The sequence below is a fragment of the Stigmatopora nigra genome, chromosome 17 (assembly GCF_051989575.1).
Source record: "Stigmatopora nigra isolate UIUO_SnigA chromosome 17, RoL_Snig_1.1, whole genome shotgun sequence".
Classification (NCBI taxonomy): Eukaryota; Metazoa; Chordata; class Actinopteri; order Syngnathiformes; family Syngnathidae; genus Stigmatopora; species Stigmatopora nigra.
The window spans coordinates 9,017,501-9,039,537 of record NC_135524.1 but is presented as its reverse complement, the minus strand read 5'-3'; the positions used below and the strand labels follow the sequence as shown (position 1 = coordinate 9,039,537).

The following is a 22,037-nucleotide window of genomic DNA, read 5'->3' as shown; positions in this document are numbered from 1 at the left end:
AATGATATTTTGCAATTAAATTCTGTCTTAGGTCTCCTTCTGTAAAATAATTGGAGTACCACATCGCCCCGAATATGTCTACCATTAACCAACATTGATACTTTATCTTAAGCGGTCCATCAGATCCTCCACCTCAGTGGAGGCCAAGTCCGGTCCTCGAGAGCCCCTATCCAATCTGTCTCCCTCCACCAACACACCTGAATCCAATAATCGGGATCAGTGTGAGGCTTCTGGATAGCTTGCTGATGAATTGATCATTTGATTCAGGTGTAGTAGAGGAGGGAAATATGGAAAACAGATTGGATAGGCGCTCTCGAGGACCGGAGTTGGCTACCCCTGCTCTACGTCAATGGTCCCCAACCTTTTTATCACCGCGGACCGGTAAAGCTATTTGCTCACAGTCCGGCTAATTGGGAGGGCGACAACTTAAGACAAAATTGTGGGAGGGTGTTTTTGGTGCACAAACGACATCCAAAATGCCAAAAAATAAACAGAATTCCAAGAATAAAAGCAATTATTTATTATTATCGTTATAACAACTTTTTACAATTCAAGTAGGAAGGCGAGATTGAAAACGTTTATATTTTTTACCTTGACGGATTGGCACTAGGTGGCTCGCGGATCGGAAACGGTCCACGGAACGGTGATTGGGGACCATTGCTCTACATCACAGGTGTCAAAACGATTGACTAAAAGGCCATGTGGGTGCAGGATTTATTCTAACTGAGACAGGATGACCACAAGCAGCAACTGAAGAAGATGTAAGAGAACAGATTGGTGGTGGTAGGGAAAACCGCACCCAGTTGGACCTTTGTGGAATCGTTTTGAGCTCTACATTGTATTTGAGAGCAACAAATATTCCGCTAGAGCAAGATAGTCCACATTTGAGGCACAAGTGCAAGTAAGGCACAAATGAGAATGGGTGAGCATGAACGAAGCGGTGAAGCAGAAGGCAAATTTAAAAAATTGTAGTGGTTGGAGTCCCGACTCAGAGGCTTGACTGTGATGTAACCGTTGATGATGCGAAGGGGTGGTGGAGACTGTGCCACGGCACTATGAGGACAACAAAATACAGGAAGCAGTCAGCGTTTTAGTCAGAGCTCCAAAATCGTTATCCGGAAAACCTTGTTATCATCACAATTGACCAAAGAAAGGTCTTGAAAATAATCAAAATTCAAAGCAACAAAGATGCGGAAAATTAGGTGAAACAGAACGCTCAGTACTGCCGAAAACATGACGACATGGGGAAGGCAATCAAAAGAACAATGCAAATACGCAAATTTCAAGGTTCCTTTGTTAGCCATTAGTTAAATGCTCAAAGTCATTATAAATATATAAAACCATTATATATAGTGATGACTTTGTTATGAACAAATTTCAAATTTGGGCTTGCTATTTTTAGAAAAAGTCCCCTGCACTTGTGTTTTGAAGTACTACGCACAACTACGCCACGTTTTTTTTAAAAATCTAGATCGTTCTAAAACCAATGTTTTTGAGTGTTTAGATGACATTTGATCCCAGCTTTTTAAGCATAAAAATGAATGCCAAACTTCATCATTTCCAAAGAAACGTTTCTGTACTTAGGCAGCAAGTTGCGTTGGAGGAATGCGAAAAGGAAACACAATCTATTTTGCGTAAGTGTTGTTGGGTGTTACTATTCTCCCTGCCGTTGACAAATAAAGCATTTTTTTCTGGACAGCGCCTCTCCAATTAGACAACGAAACATCTTTATTAGTTCATGGCAAAAACATTTGTCAGTCACATTTTTGCAGGTTTGGCCACACGTGAATAACATTTGTGTTTTGGCTGATCCACCAACGGCAGTGGTGACGATTCTGAGTGATTGTGTTTAGCTCTGTCATTTTGGCCCAGGTGACCTTGACAAAAGGGAGAGATTCTGTGCAGGCCATCCCAAAATTGATGTTTAAAAACACAAATATTATACAATCCTACTGAACCGACAGGTGGAAGCACGGATTTAAAGTGACTTTGATTCGATTTGTCATTTGATTCTTGGCTTAGGTAAAATTTACTTTATTTAACTGTATTATAAATCTTTGCGTGCAATACTCAGTATTCCAGAATTGGAAGGAATATGGTCTTCAAAAGTCTTGAAAAATCCTTATATAATTTAGTTTTAAAGTGATCAAATGCTTTTGAATCAATGTATTAAACCACCATAAAATATTTACCACACTAAAAAAAAACCCTCACTACCTTCTTGCCACACCATAAATATTTTTCCAGATCCAATTGATGTGAGCTTTGTGGTGAACCTCATTTCGTATGTTCATATTTTAAGTCTATACTTAAAATCCAGTAACTATATTGTAATTCAAACAGGGCAGAAACCTGGTTCATGTTTAAACTGATTTAGGAAGTAAACAAATACAAGCCAAATCCCTTTTCCTTGTCGTTCTTCTTCTCTCCATTGTCACAATAATCAGGGGATCAAGTGTCAGCCGGCGTATTAACTTTTGGTGTCCACATGGTTATCCACTCATAAATTTTAGTAGGCCACACCTGTGAAATGGTCTTGTTTTCATCTGAAAGGCGAGCTTGATTCAGTGTCCGGTTATTCCCTGCCTAAAGCTACGGATAGAGCAAAACTGGATTCTTCCATGGAATTCCCAGGCACCTATTTCACGAGTAACTAGTCAGGACTCATTTGTCACTGCAGGGCACGCATGTTTAGCTGGAAAGGTGAAGTGCATAAAGAACATGGTGATATGATACATTGCCTGTTTGAGCCTCCAGCATCAAAGCAGGAAGTGTCAGTTTTTAACACTGTTTAACGGAGAGTCCATTACACATTGAGAACGTTCTCATTTTCCCATATTGCTTCCTGTCCTATTAGGATTATCTCTGCCAATTTGGGTATGTTTTCTTGGCATGTATTTTTGTACAACTTTCATATACACTTTATGAGGGATGTACACGATAGAATCACGTTATTTTCAGAAAATTGAGTAGAAAAGATCCGGAAAAATGTATGTTTACATGTTTAAGTATTAACTCATTAGCTGGCACTGACCGCAAGAGGTGTCCAATTGAGTTTGACTGGGAGAGCTAGCAGTGATCATTGGATACAAATAAAAGGACTATGGGTTATTCCTCGCTGAATTCTAACTTATCAAATTTCCCAGATCCGAAGAATTGATAAACAATCAGTAGCAATGTTTTTTTTAGAGGATCAGAATCGGGTAGAAAAAGATTGGGTTTTTTAATTTGGGGTGGGGGGGCTCACGCTTAATTGGTGTCCAGCCAATCGCAGGGCATGAGGAGACACAGCCATTCATGCTCACACTCATACCGAGGGGCAATTTAGAGTGGCAAATCAGCCTAACATGCATGTCTTTACAGTGTGGGAGGAAACCAGAGTACCCAGAGAAAATCCATGCAGGCCCAGGGAGAAAATGCAAACTCCACACAGGTGGACCGACTTGGATCTGAACCTAGGAACCCAGAACTTTGAGGCTGACACGCTAACCACTCAACCACCGGGCTACCCTCAAACCAGACCAGATTAGATTTTATTGGACTTGATGTCTATAAAAAAACAGCAGTTAAAGAGTAAAGGTCTTTCATCAGTCAGACATTTTTCAAAATACTAACAAGCATTCTTCTTTTTCTTGGAGATGCTCCTTACCTCTCTTCTATGCGAACCCAGAGATCATTGAAGTGTCTGTGTCTGTATTTCTTTTGCTTATTCCTCTTTCTTTTCTTCAACAATTTCCTCTCCGCCTTCTCCATAAGTTCCAAACTGTCTGAAGGCAGAAGCGTGTGGCTCAGGCGCTCGTCCTCAAGAGATTCCAGATCCTGCTCATTGTTAGGGAGTTCATGGAGGAAAGACTCCAAAAGATGGGACCCCTTGTTACGATCATCTGGCTCAGCCATATCTGATCTGGGTGAAGATCTCCTGAATGGTTAAAAACACAGATGAGATATTGTTGAATAATATGCCCCTCTATCAACTTTTTCGATTTGTTAATTGGATTCTGTATGTTCACAAATTCTTCATCCAGAGGCGATTCAGGCATTCTGGATGATTAAATTGACATAAAACTTGTTTTTTCTGTCCTTCTGTGTTGCATAATCATCAACTAGATCATCATAATATATTTCATACCTTAAGAAAACATTTATAGTTCCCAATTTTTGACTGGAGCCTGAGATACTTTATTGACGCCAGGTGGGAGGCAACGCCTCTTTTGCAAACTCCGCTGTGGACAACTGCCTTGCTTCCACCCCGTCATAAAAAATGTCTCCGATTGCCAATTTCATATGCAATGAGATGCTGCATAACATGTCACGGATCAGAGTGGAATGTTATACTAAGTCGGGTTTATCCATAACACTTCATAGGTGGTCAGCATAGTCATACTGGTGCTACATTTTATGAGGTGGAAATACTAGGGACTATAAATAGTTATAAGTAAATAGTAATAGTTATAGTAAAACATAAAATCTTTTTGTGGATTCATGATTCATTTGACATATTTATACTCTCCAAAGCAGAGAAATTCTGACCTGAGTAAATCTATCACATGTCCTGCATGGAGGAAGTGAGTTCTGGGAAAAATGTGAATTAATCAGCGCCTTAACTGTCCGGAGCTGTTTTGTCATTATTTTAGACAATTCATTTTGAAACATTGCAAGACATCTGTTTCAGACCTGGAGATTGAGATGGAGTGCACAGCAGTTGTAGTGTCATTAAAGGTAAAAATACTGTTGGCAAATAAACAACTGACACCAACATGAACCCTGATCAAGTGATCAAAAGGTTGTTTTTAGATTTTTGCATGTTCATATTGTTGTCTTTGCGTGTACATAGCATTTGAACTTAAGTCCTGACGTCTGATGGTGTGAGACCTTGTTGTGATTACCTGTTTATGGGTTGCCCAGCAGGTGTGTGCTCTACCTCGTATCCTTGGCGACGTAGCACATCAATTACTGTGTTGTTACCCAGGAAGTGACCTGCAATAATAAATGATCACCGATTAAAATTTCTATGTAGAAATGGGATGAAGCATTCACCCAAGCCAGCCTCAACTGGCAGTCAGTCACTGTGTGTAGTCGGTTTCACAAATATAAAGCGAAGCGCACCATGGTCCGCTCAGAAGTGAACTGAAACCTCTCCAGGCGAGAGCTCGGCGGGATTGGTGGAGCTGATTTGTCCGCAACAGAGCTTGCTGGTTTCCATTCACAGCAACGGAGGGTTGGGGGGGGGGGGGGGGGGGGGGGTGTCCACACTAAGGTTGCGGGGTGTGCTGGAGCCAATCCCAGCTGACTCCGGGCCAGAGGAGATGAACACCCTGAATTGGTGGCCAGCCAATTGCAAGGCACAAGGATAAAAACAACCATTCATACTCACACTCATACCTAGGGGTAATTTAGAGTGTCCAATCAGCATACCATGGAATGTAGGAGGAAACCAGAGTACCCAGAGAAATCCCACACAGGCCCAGTTAGAACATGCAAACTCCACACAGGTGGACTGACCTGGATTTTAACCCAGGTCCCCCACTGTGAGGCCGATGCGCTAACCACTCACCCACTGTGCCGCCCTTCATGCAAGTCGCACTTAAATAGATTAAAATAGTACACGGATGTTGGTAGGGGGTGTATTTTGTCCCACTCATATTTCTGTAGCTTGGTCTCTCCACCCGTACTTTTGGTCTGTTTGGGATATCTGTGGCTACTAGTCTGCTGCTCTGCTTGCACTCTCTTGTGTAGAATACATTCATTTCATACAGGGATGTTATTAGAAATACAAATACTTTAAAAAGCTACAAGTCTGTGCCAGCACGCCACTATGTCAGCTGTATGGACAGGACAGAGTGGAAGTAGTATTCAATAGTCCGATCTGGATGCTTCCTTTCAGTTTTCCTTTCCTAGGGCAAGTTAAAGAGGTGGCTGTGTACTCTTCCCGTGAACAAAAGCCTCGTTACCCCTGTTCAAAACAACTTTCATTGTAGATGTGGACGAGTTAAACACTCAATAATAGATCATTTTACATCAAAACTGTATTTTTCTCACTCCCTAACATAACCTGTCGTCACATTCAGGTTTTGAACAAAATGACATAATTCCAATCTCTAAGAATTTGAATCAATTCGCGTTTGTTAGTGAGTGTGTGTGCTCACGCGTGTGTGCATTTCCCTTTGAAGTTTGGAAATCCGCCCACGCTTCTAAGGCCCGAAATTGTGCTGAACAGCTCCATTTGTCCCACCGTAATCCTTTGACGTAAACGCATATAAATCACATTGAGATGTTTCGAAAAGCGGGCTGGTTGGAGAACTTCATTGTGGAGAACTTCATTGTGGAAAACTTCATTGCGCCGTTTCGCTCCACTTTCCAATTTGCAAAGAATGTTCAATGAGCTACTTATTCATCATGCTAAAAGGAAAAAACGTGAAGATGTAGCAATAAAACAATAACGTTATTACAAATATTCATAAAGAGAAATTGGAGCAAAAAACATCTATTTAGGAATGTCTCTACATACAAAATATCTAGATTACAATGTCCCTCAATGGGAAAATTTCATTTGTGGAAATGAAAAAAAAATGCGCGTTAGTAAACAAAACATACAAAACATGTCTCAAAAATTCAAACATCCCTTGAAATGTAAAAACACTTGTAGCATCCGGTATTTTATTTTCAACTTGTAGCGATGGAGTTGCTCCCTCCTCATAGGCTATCTCCCAACAGCCTGCTGGCCTCCCATTGGCTAGGAAGGAGCCACATGCTTTTTGTATGCCTTTGACTCTCATTCTTCATGCAATGTTGTTTGGTTTTTCTGAGTGTGTTTAATGTAGTCGTGGGCCCTTAAGGCTTACAAGAACTTCTCTGATGGCCTAATATAACAGTATCTGAATCATAGACTATATTTTGTGCATGAATACTTATAATTCTGAATTATCTGTGAACTTCCCTCTATTGCTTTTACCCCGCTTGCGCAGCTTCCAGATTGTGTTTTCATATTTACGCGATTAACCAAACACATTTCATCCATTATTTGTTGCCACGGGCAGAAATCTATCCAGATGACTTCGTAATCAGTTTTGCTGTCCTTGTCCCATTGAATAAGTGTCTATCAGACAGTTTCTTCAACCTCCTACGATCTGGTGTCCACGTGTGGACAGCATTTTTTCTAAGAAATTATATCATGTAAAAAGATAATTCTTTGTTTTTACACTTATCAGGTCCCAATTAGCCTAAATATAGAATATAGAAAAGGCATGCCTTGCTAGATTCTGGGTTTTAGGAGCTTAAGCTTTCAAAATTCCAGTTGGCGACACCAAGGCCTTCTAGAAGCCATATAGTGAGAGAGTGTACTACCTAGAGGTGAGAGCTTAAGCCCGAGCCGAGCCGACTCAAAATTTGGGTCATGTCAAGCCTAAAATGTCAATCATTACTTCGGGGTCGGGTCGGGCTTCTATCTCGCTAAAAAAAGTATACTAAAACAATGTGTGCTCTCTCTTGTTGTGTTTTTTTTAAAATAAATATATGTTTATGAAAATGTATACTAAAACAATGTGTGGATACTGAACTAAGGGATACTTGTTATAAAATAAATAATTAATAAATAATAATAAATAAACAGAAGAAGACTGCTGTGATGTAATTGCAATTGGAGCTGCAGAGCCACAGCATGCTCTGCGCACATCATGTGAATGTCGCCCACTTAATAATCTTCCCCTCGGCAAGTCCGCATCTATTTTTAGCTGGTATCCCCAATATGGAAGAGCAAGAGGTTAAGGATAAACTAAAGACAGCAGAACTGAAAAGACAAACAAGAGTGAGGTGTGGAAAAACTTCAAATTGAGTGTTCATTTATTTGGTGACATATTTCTTGTCATTGTTGGAGAGATATTTACGGAATTAAGGGGGTAGAATTCGGGACCTTTGAATGGCACTCTACTTAGGAAAAATTCTAATTATGGAACCATTTCCGGAACAAATTCATTTTGTAGGTAGAGGTACGACTGTCCAATATATTAATTACCAAACATTGTAGATTAAGATAACATAATGAACCCAATGGTGGAACTTGGCTGGGATGCTCTCTGGCAATAGATAATAAGGCATCATGAAGTCCTGAAGTCGATTTTTCACACTCTTCTATGGTGCCACGGCTGAGCAGAGCCAAACAATGGCTCCCAGCTAGGCTTTGTCACAGCGAGACTAAGAATGGAGACCTTTTGACACGGCAACCTGAAGCCTGAATGGCTACGCATCACCTAGCCAAGAGCGTTAATGAGAAACAGGGGCTGAGGGAGTTAGTGATAAGGGAGAGGGGCGCTTGGCCAAGAAAATTAGGAAGAAAGGCAGAATGCACATAGAAAATGGAGCTATTTAGATCTGGATTGCCTGAAATTAGAAGGCAATGTGGATTTATGTAATTCATGATGAGGACAAGAGATAATGGTTCGGCAGGAATATAAATTAACATTTTCCAGCCAAGAAATGATGGAAACAAATGTCTTGCGCATCTGTGGTTACCTAAAGAGCTATTTTTATAGTAATTTTACTTAATATAGCACTCATCTTATATTAAACTCTCACATTTAATTCGTTGTGACAGTTTTGGCCTTTAAAGGTGTCTCCCCATGCCAATTTGGTTTATCCTCCTGGAATTATTGGTGTTTATTGATTTTTTTTCTTTCCAGCATTACAAATCACAAAAACATAATTGTGTTTTTGATTTGTTGTTTTTCAGATTGTAAATCAAGATTATTTCTGCAAAGATGCACTTGATCAAAACCTTCGCTTTCCCTGTAATACACGCACCTAATACCAGAGGATATATCAATCTTTCAACACATACTAAAAATGGCCTTCTTTGAATTAATTTTCAAGACCCAATAGAGTATTAGAATCACTGATGGAACTGATTTCTGGACAGGCAATTGTCTTTCAATCATCATTCTCACTGGTGGTGGTATGATTTTTAGGGCGTATGGTTGTTTGTCTCTCTATGTGCCATACAGCTGACTGGCGACCAGTCTAGGATGTAGTCTGCCTTTCGCCTGAAGTCAGCTGGGTTATATTCCAGCAACCCCCGCAACCCTTCCGCGAATACACGGGATGGAAGATGAATAATAAGCACTAGCATTTTACAACGACTGTGAAGGTCTGACTCCAAGGATTTTTTAAAGTGGCTAATTTATTATTTTTCTCATTGCTGAATGATGGTCCTAGAAGCAGCAATGTACAATAAATTGGAATTGTGAGAAGCTCAATGGTTGAGATGAAGACTGCACGGCAGGCCTGAAAGTGCTTATTCACACCATGCTCAAATTAGCAGTTATACAGTACTTTGCTCTAATTACAGAGTTTTTCAGAAACTAAGGTCACATTTGTTTGTGTTCTTGGGATGGGACACATTCATCTAAAATTCATCTAGTACAAAAAAAGATTTGACAGTAGCGTTTGGCTGAAATAGAAAAGCATGTCAATACATTCAGTCGTTCATCTTCCATACCATGCATCCTCGAAAGGATGCTCACACCAAAGTCAGGCGAGTGAACCTCTACACCACGAGGCTGCTCCATGTCAATACAATAGTATTCATTTTCCATGCACATCTATATTTACATTAGAATTTGTAAGCAGGCCTCAGGAGCCACTTCTCATAACATGACGACATGCTGGATAAACAAACGCTACAGGCGGTGCTGCCCTGTTTAGCTTTTTCAAGCTGTGTTAAATACACATGTTCCAATAATCAGCTGCTTCCAGCACCCCATTATCAACATCATAGCGTACTGAATGAAGTCTTTTATTCTATTCGGCAAGAATAACATACCTGGTGCTTGCTTGAATCTTTAGTGTGCTATGATGGATGTTTGTTTTCACAGAGACACAGAAGCATAAACCCTGGGACTAAAATTTTGAAGAAAATGTTGTTCCAACATTTTATAAATTGACTTTTTTATCGACCAAGATTGTACCAAATAGTCATGAGTCAATTAGTTCAGTCATGCTTGTCACTCAACTAATTAACAAGGTCGGGCTTGAGTCACTAACATTTTAAAAGTGAACAACAGAAAAATTACGACCTGCTGACTGGAATAATGATCGCAAATCTTTTTGTGTGTCAAACAATAGTGGCTCTATACACACTATGCGGACATTTGCTTACCTAGCGCCCCTTAGCTCCTTTCACATTGGCCACCTAAGATTCATCTCTTCTGAAGCTTAGTGTAGTGCATGTGTTGTTTGTCTTACTGCACACAAAGCGATGCAGTCAAATGCAACTGAACTGGAAAATTGTAAGAAAATTATAGTCAGTGAAGGAAGACCCTTTGATTGAGCTCACACAAATACTGATTTAGAGCAATATAAAAACTCTATGGGTGTTCTAAGGGGCAAATGTTTTAAGAAAACATTCTGTGCGGTTTTGTTTGTTTAATTGCCTGCTATATCTGTAAGCTTGCGACACCATTCCAAACATGGCATAACTGTTTTTGACCGTCTGCCACGCTGGATAACTAGTTCCACAACCCAAAATATTGAGATAGTTCAGACGCATTCATCCATCACATGTATTCAGGCTTAAATTAGCCATGCAAGACAAGGTGTTGACGATGACTAACATTTGCTGTGTTTTTCTGCAGTTTAGTAGGGTAGGACTACAGTTTTTCCTCACTCCCTATGTGTTGAAAACATTTTCCTCTGACCCAGATAGCAGCACTGACTATGTTTCGTATGTCATTACCTGGATTTGCGAATCTGCTACAGTTGTTTGAAAACACACTTTGGAAAGTCATGTCTCATGTGGAAAAGTAGTTTGAACTGCCTGTTAAAGTGTGGCAAGGCACGGCAAGTTTAATTGTATATCTGAAGTCAACATAAGGCAATTCTAAGTGCTTTACATGAATTAAAGTAATCACATTATCATGGGCACTGCAGAGTTCTGGGAGCACTGTTTGATCCCCAGTAGTTTCCAACCTTCCTTTGTTGAGTTTGCATGTTCAACCCCTTGCGTGGGTTTTATTCCATATGCATGTTAGTCTAGTTGAACACTAAATTATCCCTAGGTATGAGTGTGAGTGTGATCGGTTGTTCATCTAAATAATGTAATGAAATAATTGTTGGTTCTACTGAATACTGTTTCCCTCACATTTGAATACATATATACAGCATAGATTGAGACTTATAACGTCATTTGGTGATGTTTCAGGTTTTAAAATGAATACATTCCTGAAATCTTAGAATTCAATGCGAAAACACAAATTGACGAATCACAAATAAAAATTCTGCCAGAAATTAAAGAGGTTGTAGAAATAAATTATAACCATATAATGACAAGCTCCATTGACACTTCCACCTCCTCCGGGTTTTTGTGTATAAAGCAGGGAGATATTGGAGAAATTCAAATGTAAAAAATAGCAGATTTCTCTATTATTTAACAATAATAATAATAATAATAATAATAATAATAATAATAATCGGACATGGTCTTATCTTTGCTGTATCTGCCGTACAATTGTGGTTATTTGAAATGTCCAGTTTTGCAATTGTATTATTTGGCTACACAACTAAGATCAAGGACATATTACTACTCTGTGGGTAGAGAACCACTGCAATGGTTAAAAATCAAATCGTAAGGTCTGGAATTGACTTCATATTTTCACAATAATTAAATAGGAACGCTGAGAAAAAAAAATGAAAAATTGATTTCTTTACAATATGATAACAGTATGGGGAAGGGTCAATAGATGCTTCCAGGATTTGACCACCTTATCCATTTCCAGTCATATTTGGGGCAACTAGTATCTTTTTATGCCTAGCAAAGCTGATCCGGCTTTTACAATTTCCACCAATGAAAAAAGATATAATTTCTGAATTTTACATTTTCTTTTGGCCCACAATATGTCTATTAACTCACGTTTAATTATATTTCAATGGCAGATGCGGGTGTATCTGACTCCAGTAGACCAGCATAGGTATAATAGTATTCCTGATACTTGTCCCAAGTGTGCAGATCACAGAGACACATTAATACATTGTACGTGGGTGGCATCATCATCATCAGATAGCAGTATTTTGGAAGGAGGTTAAGAGTGTAATAGAACAAATTATTCTCACCAATGGATATTAAAATGTTTTTGTTGGGCCTAAACCCAGACAGACTTTTTTTTTTTTACTAAACGGATTCTATTGGACTTGTGTTTGCTCAATGCTAATTGGTGCTTCTCCCTTTACTGGAAGAAATGTTTTTGACCAACATTGAATGGAATGGAAACATCAAATGTTAGCGACTCTTCGAATGGAGAGGATCTGTTAAAAAGCAAAAAGGGCACGTTTGAATCAATCTTGAATCATTTCATATCATTTTTAATAGAACAGTACTGTAAGTATTTTTGGTTTATGGCTACTTCCATAATTCATCAGTTCATTTTCTTTTTTTTGAGGGCACTTGTTTGTTTGTTATATCATTATTGTTAATGTATCCCGATCAGTACTTCAGTTTTGCAAGAACTAATAAAAAAAAATAATGAAGGGGGAAAAAAAGGTAAATCAGAACTTGTGGGACCTGCAGATGATTGGTTGGCGCGTCGGTCTCACAGTTCTGGAGTGGAGGGTTTGATCCTAGGTGGGTCCTCACTGTACAGAGTTTGGAGTGGAGGGTTTGATCCCAGGTGGGTCCTCACTGTACAGAGTTTGGATGATTTCTTTGGGCTTGCGTGGGTTTTCTCCCGGTGCTCTGATTTCCTCCCACATTCAAAAAATATGCAGGATAGGCTGATTGAACACTTTAAATTGCCCCTAGGTATGAGTGTAAGCGTGAATGGTGGTCTGTCTCCTTGTGCCCTGTGATTGGCTGGCCACCAATTCAAGTTGTCCAATGTCTGGTGCTTGAAGTAAACTTGAATAATCTCCAGCAACCCCTGTGACCTTTGTGAGGATAAGTAGTTCGAAAAAAGAATGTATGAAAGAAAGAATGTGGTTTCATTAATGGTTTATGTTATTGAGGACGACCTGTTGGTTAGGGCATCCGTTTCACAATTCTGAGGCCGAGGGTTTGATGCCAGATTGATTCCTCGCTGTGTGGAGTTTACATGTTCTCCCTGGGCTTGCATGTTTTTTTTCCGGGAACAATGGTTTCCTCCCACATTCCAAAAACACACATGGTAGGCTAGTTGAACATTGTAAATTGCCCCATATGTAGGAGTCTGAGCATGATTGGTCATCTCCTTGTGCCCTGCAATTGGCTGGCCAACAAGGGAGGGTGTCCCTCGCCTAGTGCCCATAATTAGCTGGGATAGGCTCCCGCACCCCCACGAACCTTGTAAGGATAATCGGTTCAGAAAATGAATTAATGTTATTGGGTTTTGGTGCAAAAGTTGCTTTTCCCATCTCGGTTTTACACTTTTTGTTTTGTGTTTTCTTTTTAAGATACTAAATCCTGTAGCCTGAACTTTTTAGAAGGTATAATAGTGCCTACATATTCATATGCAATTTTAGAAATGTAATTTTTAGGTGTATCTGACTGGTTTAAAGAATGAAATGCAACAAATCCCCCTTTTTTTGCCTCTTTGTAAAGACAACCAAGAACATCAACAGCTTTCAATAGAATTTTGGCTGAAGTCTTACCAGTTGTTGATATATTTTATTACAAATTTCGCAACAGTGGTGCAAGCCCACCCTTATTTTAATGGAATATACTAGATGACATGTGAGAGCTACACAGATGAGCTGAGCGGGCCATGTTAAGTGGTCTTAACCACAATTAAATTACTGGAGAGTAGCAGTAAAATATTATTTCAAGTATTGTAAGACTTTCATAACTTGTGGCGCTGATCCTTAAGAGACTCTTAATGTTAATCCAATAATTGTCTGTACAGAAAATATTATTCAACACTGGATAGGGGAAAAAAATATACAGTTAAGATTAAATTTTGGAATCAGTTGATGTAGGTTCATGAATCAGTGTTTTTTTTTCATGGAAATTGGGTGCATGCTCAGACACATTGGCAGCCATTAACTCTTATTTGGCATTGCACCATTTGCTATAGTATATTCTATTTTGGTTTTCAGAATGGTGCTCATCATTTGATCCAAGGATTTTGTGTAGTCAAAACACATCTCTGATACATAGTGCAGGACAGAACTGCCAATTTAAGTATAAATACAGGTATTCATTTTAAAACTCCTTTAGGTAGTATGTTCTTTGTATATTATATATTTATATATCTGAAGAAATTAAGTATTGGCCCGGGGGAGTGAGTGGTTAGTGCGTCAGCCTCACAACTCTGGGGTCCTGAGTTCAAATCCACCTCCACCTGTGTGGAGTTTGCATGTTCTCCTTGGGCCTACGTGGGTTTCCTTCGGGTACTCCTGTTTCCTCCCACATTCCAAAAATATGCATAGTAGGCTGACTGGACACGCTAAATTGCGCCTAGGGATTAGTGTGAGTGTGCCCTGCGATTGGCTGGCCACTGTTTTAGGGTGTCGCTGCATCTGGCCTCAAGTCTGCTGGGATAGGCTCCAGCACCCCCACAACCCTAGTGAGGAAAAAGTGGTTCAGATAATGAATGAATGGTATTTGCCACTCAGTGCATTTAAAAGTTCATCCCAATAAAGTGCTTACTACTCCTGACATTAATCCAGAGCACAATGCAGACAAACGACAATGTTATTGATTATTATATTTAATTATGGTGTCTTCTTCTACCCATCCTTGCCAGCTCTTAGTCTGGCATAACTCAAATGCCACATCTTTTTTTTATGTTTGACTCATAAAAGGAAATTGTACTCTTAAAACTACATATGACTTAGCAATTCTAAAATAGGGTGGAAGAATATAAGAACACTTCACAGTTTGATGTAAAGGCATGGCGAAGTCCGAGGTAAGGGTGAAGCCACAAATGGAGCCAAACTAAACGCACTTGTGTTGTTTTAGTGTAAACGGCTGCTCTATGGTTAATGGTAGACTGCACGAACCTTGTTTCTCAAGATGATGTCAGAATTTCCTCACCAATTCGGACAAAACTTTTCAGAAACAGGTCCTTTTTTTTGTAAATCTGACATGGCACATATTAATCTATGTCCTGCTGATGAGATACTGCAGCATTCACTTTATAGAGTCTTAGATTATCTTGTCATGGAAGAATTTCTAAGGCAAAGTGGCATGAATGAACACAATGAAAATTGGCATGCTGCACTCATGCAGCCCCCCACTATAGAAAAACACAACACGAAACATTTTCTAAACCTGAGCTCCATGTTTTCCCACATGGGAAAAATCATGTCTGTGTTTACAACTTTTAATTGTGGTATACTATAATAGTGAACACTTAAATGCCAACTCCATTCCCCATGAGCGTAATAAAAACAATGTAACTCTCGCCACATTCTGCTTCATGGCTGATCAGTTGGAGAAAGTTTCATTCATCCAAACAATACAGACTGTCATTCAAATGACGAAGGATATTGATACTCCGTCAGAGCAAAGGTGTCCAAACTACAGCCTGTAACACAATTTTTATTGGTCCACAGCAAATGATGAAAATATCATTGAATATGGTCATCTTAAAACAACAAAGAGACAAAAGAGCCTGTACCAGTAAGAATGTAAATATAGTGTAGATACGCATTTTGCAAAACTAAATGTAGCTAACTTAGTTAATTTTATAGTAGACTAAAATAAATATATAGAGCATGTGTTGCCTTCATTATAAGGTTATACAAGGTTTGAAATTTTGTTGTGGCTCCATATTTGTTTTATCTTTTCATCCAATATGTTTTTTTTCCACATTTTCGGATACTGACACCTGGGTAAAAGCAACAGATTGATTGACACTTAATTCTAAACTTTAAGGCCTGCAGAATTTAATATGAAGGCCTCTAGGTAAATTTCCAAAAACAAATAATGGCTGATATTTGATTGGTTAAAGGCTTAAATTTGAAAACATTAGAAATGGAACCAGGCGAAAGCATTGAAACAAAGCTGACAGAAAATTTGGAGTTATTTAATAAGTATTCATGGGAAAATATAATTAACCTCAGTCTGTGATTCAGATAGTTTTAGGCCAGCCCAGAAGGCCTTGAAGGCCCTGACAATCCACCACTAAATAAATTGCACACACAACTGAGACACTGCCCTCATCGCCCTATCAGTTTGACATATTTTGGAATATTCTCATAACTATGTGTTATTTTGTTTCCTGACAGTCATAGATATTTAATCAATTTCAACTAGGAAAACTAGTATTGAGTTACCATTTCTGATTGGCATTGATGGTGATAGATGTCCGATCCATTTTAACAGGGGTGCTTTGACCTCACAGTCAAAAACATATGAATTATCTTCATCGGCCACACAGTGTGAAAAAGTTGAGCGCTTTTACAGGATTGGTCCAGATGTCGGTTTTAAATATATGAGGCGGTGAGCGCACAAGAGGTCTGTGGTGCAAGAGTATTTTCAAAATAAACCCTCGCTCTAAATGTGTGGATGCGCGGAGTGTTTGGGAGCCGTGTAAAGAATTACATCTGTCAGGTCGGCTGTAGTCCAGTCGCTTTCTATCCCAATCCAAACCTCATTTCTTTTTACTTTGCCAACAACTCAAGGCACTGCGACATATTGACTCATTCAATGTGGCTGTGATCAAAGATGGGCATTTCAATTAGATTTTATTCCAGCCTGCTTTGGGTGAAAAGGGTACATTTATGTACAGCTAATTTCAGGACATATAGTATAGACAACTTTTTTCCACTTGTATTAAAATATATAAATAATTTAACGTCTTTAATGAACCCAACAGGACTGTTTTTGTACAGTGAAAGGAAGCTAGAGAACCAGAAGAAAATTCCTCCAACTGCAAACTGTACAATATGAGATTGTACCCAGGACCTCAGAAATGTTCAGTATGTTTTTCCTTTCCCCCTGTTGTATTCCCCATACGTTTAAACAAGAGAATACCTTTATTCATTCATTAATATTCAATACTGCTCATCCCTGAAAGGGTTGCTGGGTTTGCTGGAGCCTAGCCCAGCTGTTGTCGGCAAAAGGAAGACAACACCCTAGACTGGCCGCTAGTCAGTCGTAGTGCTACAAGAAAATACATCATCTGAAATATTTAGGTTGGCAGAAAATTAATTGGAATGTTATATTTATTCAAAATGATCTAGGTATGTAGATTTTCAATCCTAATGTGTGTAACACATTTTATATTATTAAAATCAAAATGAAACAGCAATTTAAGAGGTTCACTCGCATCACTTTGGGGAGTCGCAGGCTCGATTTCCGCTGGTGTAAGTATGATTGTGTGGATGGTCCTTTGGCTCTCTATGTGCCCCACGGCTGACTGGTGACCAGTTTAGGATGTAGTCTGTCTTTTGCATACACTTCTTCTCAATACTCTTTATTGCACCAGCTTGCTTTGGACCCATTATTTTCCTCATAATTTTGCACTGATTGGCGCAAAAAAAATGTAAAAAATGCAACATGTAGGGCTGCTGCTCCTACGTATCGTTACGTGGGGGAGATGCAGCGAGAAAGACAGCGATGCTGTTCCTATAAGCAACTTCTCGCACACAGCCACGTGGACGGGCCCATCGGACCATCTCGTATGTTCGTATCTCAAATTTGTCTCGTATCTCAAGGCAAAAATTAGCTCTGAATTTTCATTATAGCTCAAATTTCTCGCAAGTTGGGACACTTGTACATCAAAGTATTACATGCTGTACTTCTCAAAAGAGCAGCAACTAACAGTGACCCCAATGTTCATATAGTAATAGGTTAGTGTGAATAAATCCATAAAACCTGATTCATTAATTTATGAGCAACAACTCATCAATGCGGATCACAACTAAACACAAAATAAATGAAATCCAAGTAATTCATAAATAGGGAGATTAAAATAGAAATAAAAGCTAAAATACAAAAGTGGTTCAAATGTAAATTTCAAACTTAAACCATATTTAGCAATGTTTGGGCTCCAGTCAACTGTGTGGTAGGTCAGGTCTGGATTTTAATGGTACTCTATAACATGTGTGCGTTCATGTCAGCGTCGGCCCCAAACAGTTGTAAACTAGCTGTTTATGAGAGGGAGTTGCTGTGAAATAAAGTTGTACATTTTGTGACTTTCACACCATCTGGCAAAACAGAAAAATGTTGGGGACAAAGACGGCCCCGCAGTCTTGTGACGTTGCTAAGTGAATCATACTGAATGAATACGTTGCTTAAGCAAGTGTGAGATTTGCCCCAAATTGAGTTTGCATTTTCTCTGTATGGGTTTTCTCCGGGTACTCCGGTTTCCTCCCACATCCCAAAAACATGCATGTTAGGTTGATTCGACACTCAAAATTGCCCCTAGGTATTGGTGTGAATGTGCATGGTTGTCCGTCTTCGACACACTGATATTATCCGAGTATTGGATTGAGAAATCACTAGTACAAACAATGCCAATGTTAATCATGCTTCCTCTAGTGCAGGGGTTTCCAAACTTTTCAAGAAAGGGCTGCAGTGGCTGCAGGCTTTTATTCCATCCAACGTCTTACAATTGTAATCAGGGATTGCATTCAGGATGGCGCCAAAACCTGCCACTGCAACAGTCTTTGAAAACCGGTTTTGACACCTGGTATCGGAAATTAAATTTCTGTCTGAAATATGAAATCTGTGGCGGCCTGGCAGCTTGAGTGGTTAGCACGTCAGCCCCACAGCTCTGGGGTTCTGGGTTCAGATCCTGGTTGCTCCAATGTGTGGAAATCGCATGTTTTCCCCGGGCCTGCGTGGGTTTTCTCGAGGTACTCCGGTTCCCTCCCACATTCCAAATACATGCATAGTAGGCTGATTGCTCCTAAGTATGAGGGTGAGAGTGTCAGGTTGTCCGTCTGTCTCCTCGTGCCCTGCAATTGGCTGGCCACTGATTCAGGGTGTCCCCCGCCTCTGACCCAAAGTCAGCTGGGATAGCCTCCAGCACCCCCGCAGCCCTAGTAAGGATAAAGTGGTTATGAAAATGAATGAATGAATGAAAATGCAATCTACCCTGCTAACATGAATTCTCTTAACATTGGTTAAAATGGTGTGAGAATAAGAGTAAAGCATTTTTCAAGGTAGTATTTATGTATAAAAAAGGAAAGAAAGAAGGAAAAGCGCTGAGCAAGGCTATACATTTTTTTCTTTAACCAGATGTATATTCTCACACGAGGGATACGTATGAATCTGATGAATCTGCCAATTCACACAGCAAATGCTCCATGGGTAAATTTTAATTATTAGGGAAAGGACACCATTTTCACACAATAATCAACCACAGCTTCAGTACTCAGCCCTAATTAGATTTTCGGTCTCAAAACAGCTTTGTGGGGAACCACGATGTGCTAAGCCGCTTTGGACCGAAATGAAACAGTGACGTTCAAAAAAGAAAAAAAAAAGAAAATGCAGCCATCAGCGTTCAGTGATATATAAACACATCACTTTATTAAAGTCAGGAGAGCCAGAGTAATATTATGAAAGGAACATGGGTTCAGGTTGTATACAGGGATAGAGTTACTGTACCTATAGAGTAAGAGAAATAACGGCTTCCATATGGCGGTTGGAACATATGGCACCTTTTCAACGTTGTCATTTCTCGTGAGTGATGACTGCAGTGGTTAGTACAAACATGGAGAAATGACAACATCTTTACAAAACCTTAGCACAGAACATTGGCCAGACAGGATAAGGGGTTTATTTTAGACTACAACGTGATAAAAACCTTTTCTTATTCTAAATTCAAAGTTAACTTGTAATCTAACTCGATAAGTGTACAGCAGGCAAATTGTATTTGTCACATATACTTCTGTAAGAATGCAAATGTTGGAGACTTGTTACTTGAACAAAAATGAATCACTGAGACTCAATCATATTTCCAAAATGCTCCCAGGGACTTCGAGACATAGATTTTAAAATAAGTGTTTCTGCTTTTTTATTGTACGGTGAATGTAAAAAAAATGACTAAATTTTGGTGACGTTACCGATAGTGTTCACTGGACTCCATGTTTGTGAAGCCCATATATGGCGCATTTGGGTGTTACCCAAAATACCTTAACGCTCTTGTTCTTTATGTGTGGCATTTGCCATTTCATTTAATATAAGGGCTAAATGTAAACTAAACAGATTATGGTTTGCTGTGGATTTAATCCACAACTAGCTGCTTTAAAAATACAAACAATAGCGGATAGCAGATGTTTAAAAAAAAAATGAAGTTCAAGCATGTTACACACAAAGATATATTGTATTTTTAGTCATAAAAATGCTGCACTGCACAAAATACATAAAGAATGAACGCAAACTTGAACCCTGATCTGTGCTTTGTTAGATGAAATGGTTGCACATTACCTGTGCCAAGATTTTTGATATGTTGTTCATTCTCAACAAGTCCACAAAAACGATCCCAAAATTACCGCTGGAACAATGGACAACACATGCCAAAACCCAGTATTTGAATTAAGGTAAAATGGTGCTTAAAAAAACAGAAAAAGATATATTTTCATAGAATTGTGAACAGGTTTAATGAGGAAGTAGCCCAAACATGTATGGTAGATTGATAAAATAAACTGTCACTACAAGGTAAAAGTGGCATGGCTATTGACCTTTTCAGTACTCATTAGTATTTTGCTTGTTTTGGTGTCCCCTCATCTCATCTTATTTTCTGAACCGCTTTATCCACCCTAGGGTCACGGGGGGTGCTGGAGCCTATCCCAGCTGACTTTGAACCAGAGGTGGAGAAAACCCTGAATTGGTGGACAGCCAATCACAGGGCAAAAAGAGACAAACAACCAGTCATGCTCACACTCATACTTAGCGGCAATTTAGAGTGTCCAATCAGCCTACCATGCATGTCTTTGGAATGGGAGAGAAAACCACAGTCCCTGGAGAAAACCCACACAGGCCTAGGGAAAACAAGCAAACTCTACACAATTTACTGATGTGGATTTGAACCCAGGACTCAGACACCTTGTTTTGGTGTGGTTCACTGAATTGCTGTTATGTCAGGTTATGTCAAGAATAAATATGACAAATCTAAATCACTGGTGTCATTAAATACAACAACAATTTTCTTAATTAAATGCAATTGCTGTCTGACAATTCAGATCTTTTTGCTCAAAATAAGGTTATAAAACATGACAGCAATGCAATTATGTATTACTGACAAGACTTCATATTATTTAGCAACTCTATTTCATTTTTATGTGTTTTTGATACACCTGTTGACAGTAACAAACTATCCAGTCACATTTGGTTTCACTAACAATTTGTTGATGGATGTCTTTAACTTGTTGGCACACTGTTCTTACAAAAAAAGCACAACTTGAGGGTAGAAGCAAAGATAAGAGAATGTGACAAATAAGACATATTGGATTGGTCAAATCTGCCAGTGAAACATTAATCCCCCGTTTTTAAGCGATCCTTGCAAATGAATACTTTCTTTCCAGTCGACTATGATAACATCTGGGCACTGACATCACTCCATTTCCTTCCACTGCGGCATCACTCAGCATGCAGCCTTGTGATTATGCTACCACTCGAGCGTGAAGATGAAGCTTCAGATCATTGTTCGCCAAAGAGCATTTTGTTGCCAAAAACATTTCATTTGTCACTTGAACTTTTATTGAAGGCCATTTTTCAACACTTATGATCGGTCCTGTTAAAACCAAATGCAAACTGACTCAAGCAGAACACTTTTGAACCCTGGAATTTTGGGATATGTTTTTCTAAAGCCACAGCTCAATCAACTGTTTTTGGACACTGCTTTATTCAGTAAGCATTTTAATGTGATGGTATTTCCTTTAGTAGTGACCAAGAGCATCTAATTTATTTTAAGGAATATGATTTGGTTCTTATTCAGAGTGTTAAATAGTGTATGAATTTAGATGAAAACAGTTACTTCTGTATTACCATGGGACCATAATGTACAAGTCTCGTTTCATTCTCAAGGTGTAACATGTTTACAGTGCTACCTCGACATACGAGCAATTTGAGATACGAGTAAAATTCAGGACAAATATTTATCTCGAGATATGAGACAAATTTTGAT

The 22,037-nt window shown here is 39.2% G+C and overlaps 1 protein-coding gene across 1 annotated transcript in view; it reads right to left on the bottom strand.

Moving 5' to 3' along the window:
• Positions 1 to 566: 566 nt before the first annotated feature.
• The window catches only part of trabd2a (TraB domain containing 2A), a 54,175-nt gene continuing 32,704 nt past the window's right edge, over positions 567 to 22,037 (bottom strand). Inside the window, exons 5-7 of the mRNA XM_077737248.1 lie at positions 4,887 to 4,977; positions 3,650 to 3,919; positions 567 to 1,053 (exon numbers count right to left, since the gene is read on the bottom strand). Coding sequence (XP_077593374.1) covers positions 864 to 1,053; positions 3,650 to 3,919; positions 4,887 to 4,977 — 551 coding nt within the window. The 3' untranslated portion in view covers positions 567 to 863. The remainder of the gene's footprint in view (positions 1,054 to 3,649; positions 3,920 to 4,886; positions 4,978 to 22,037) is intronic.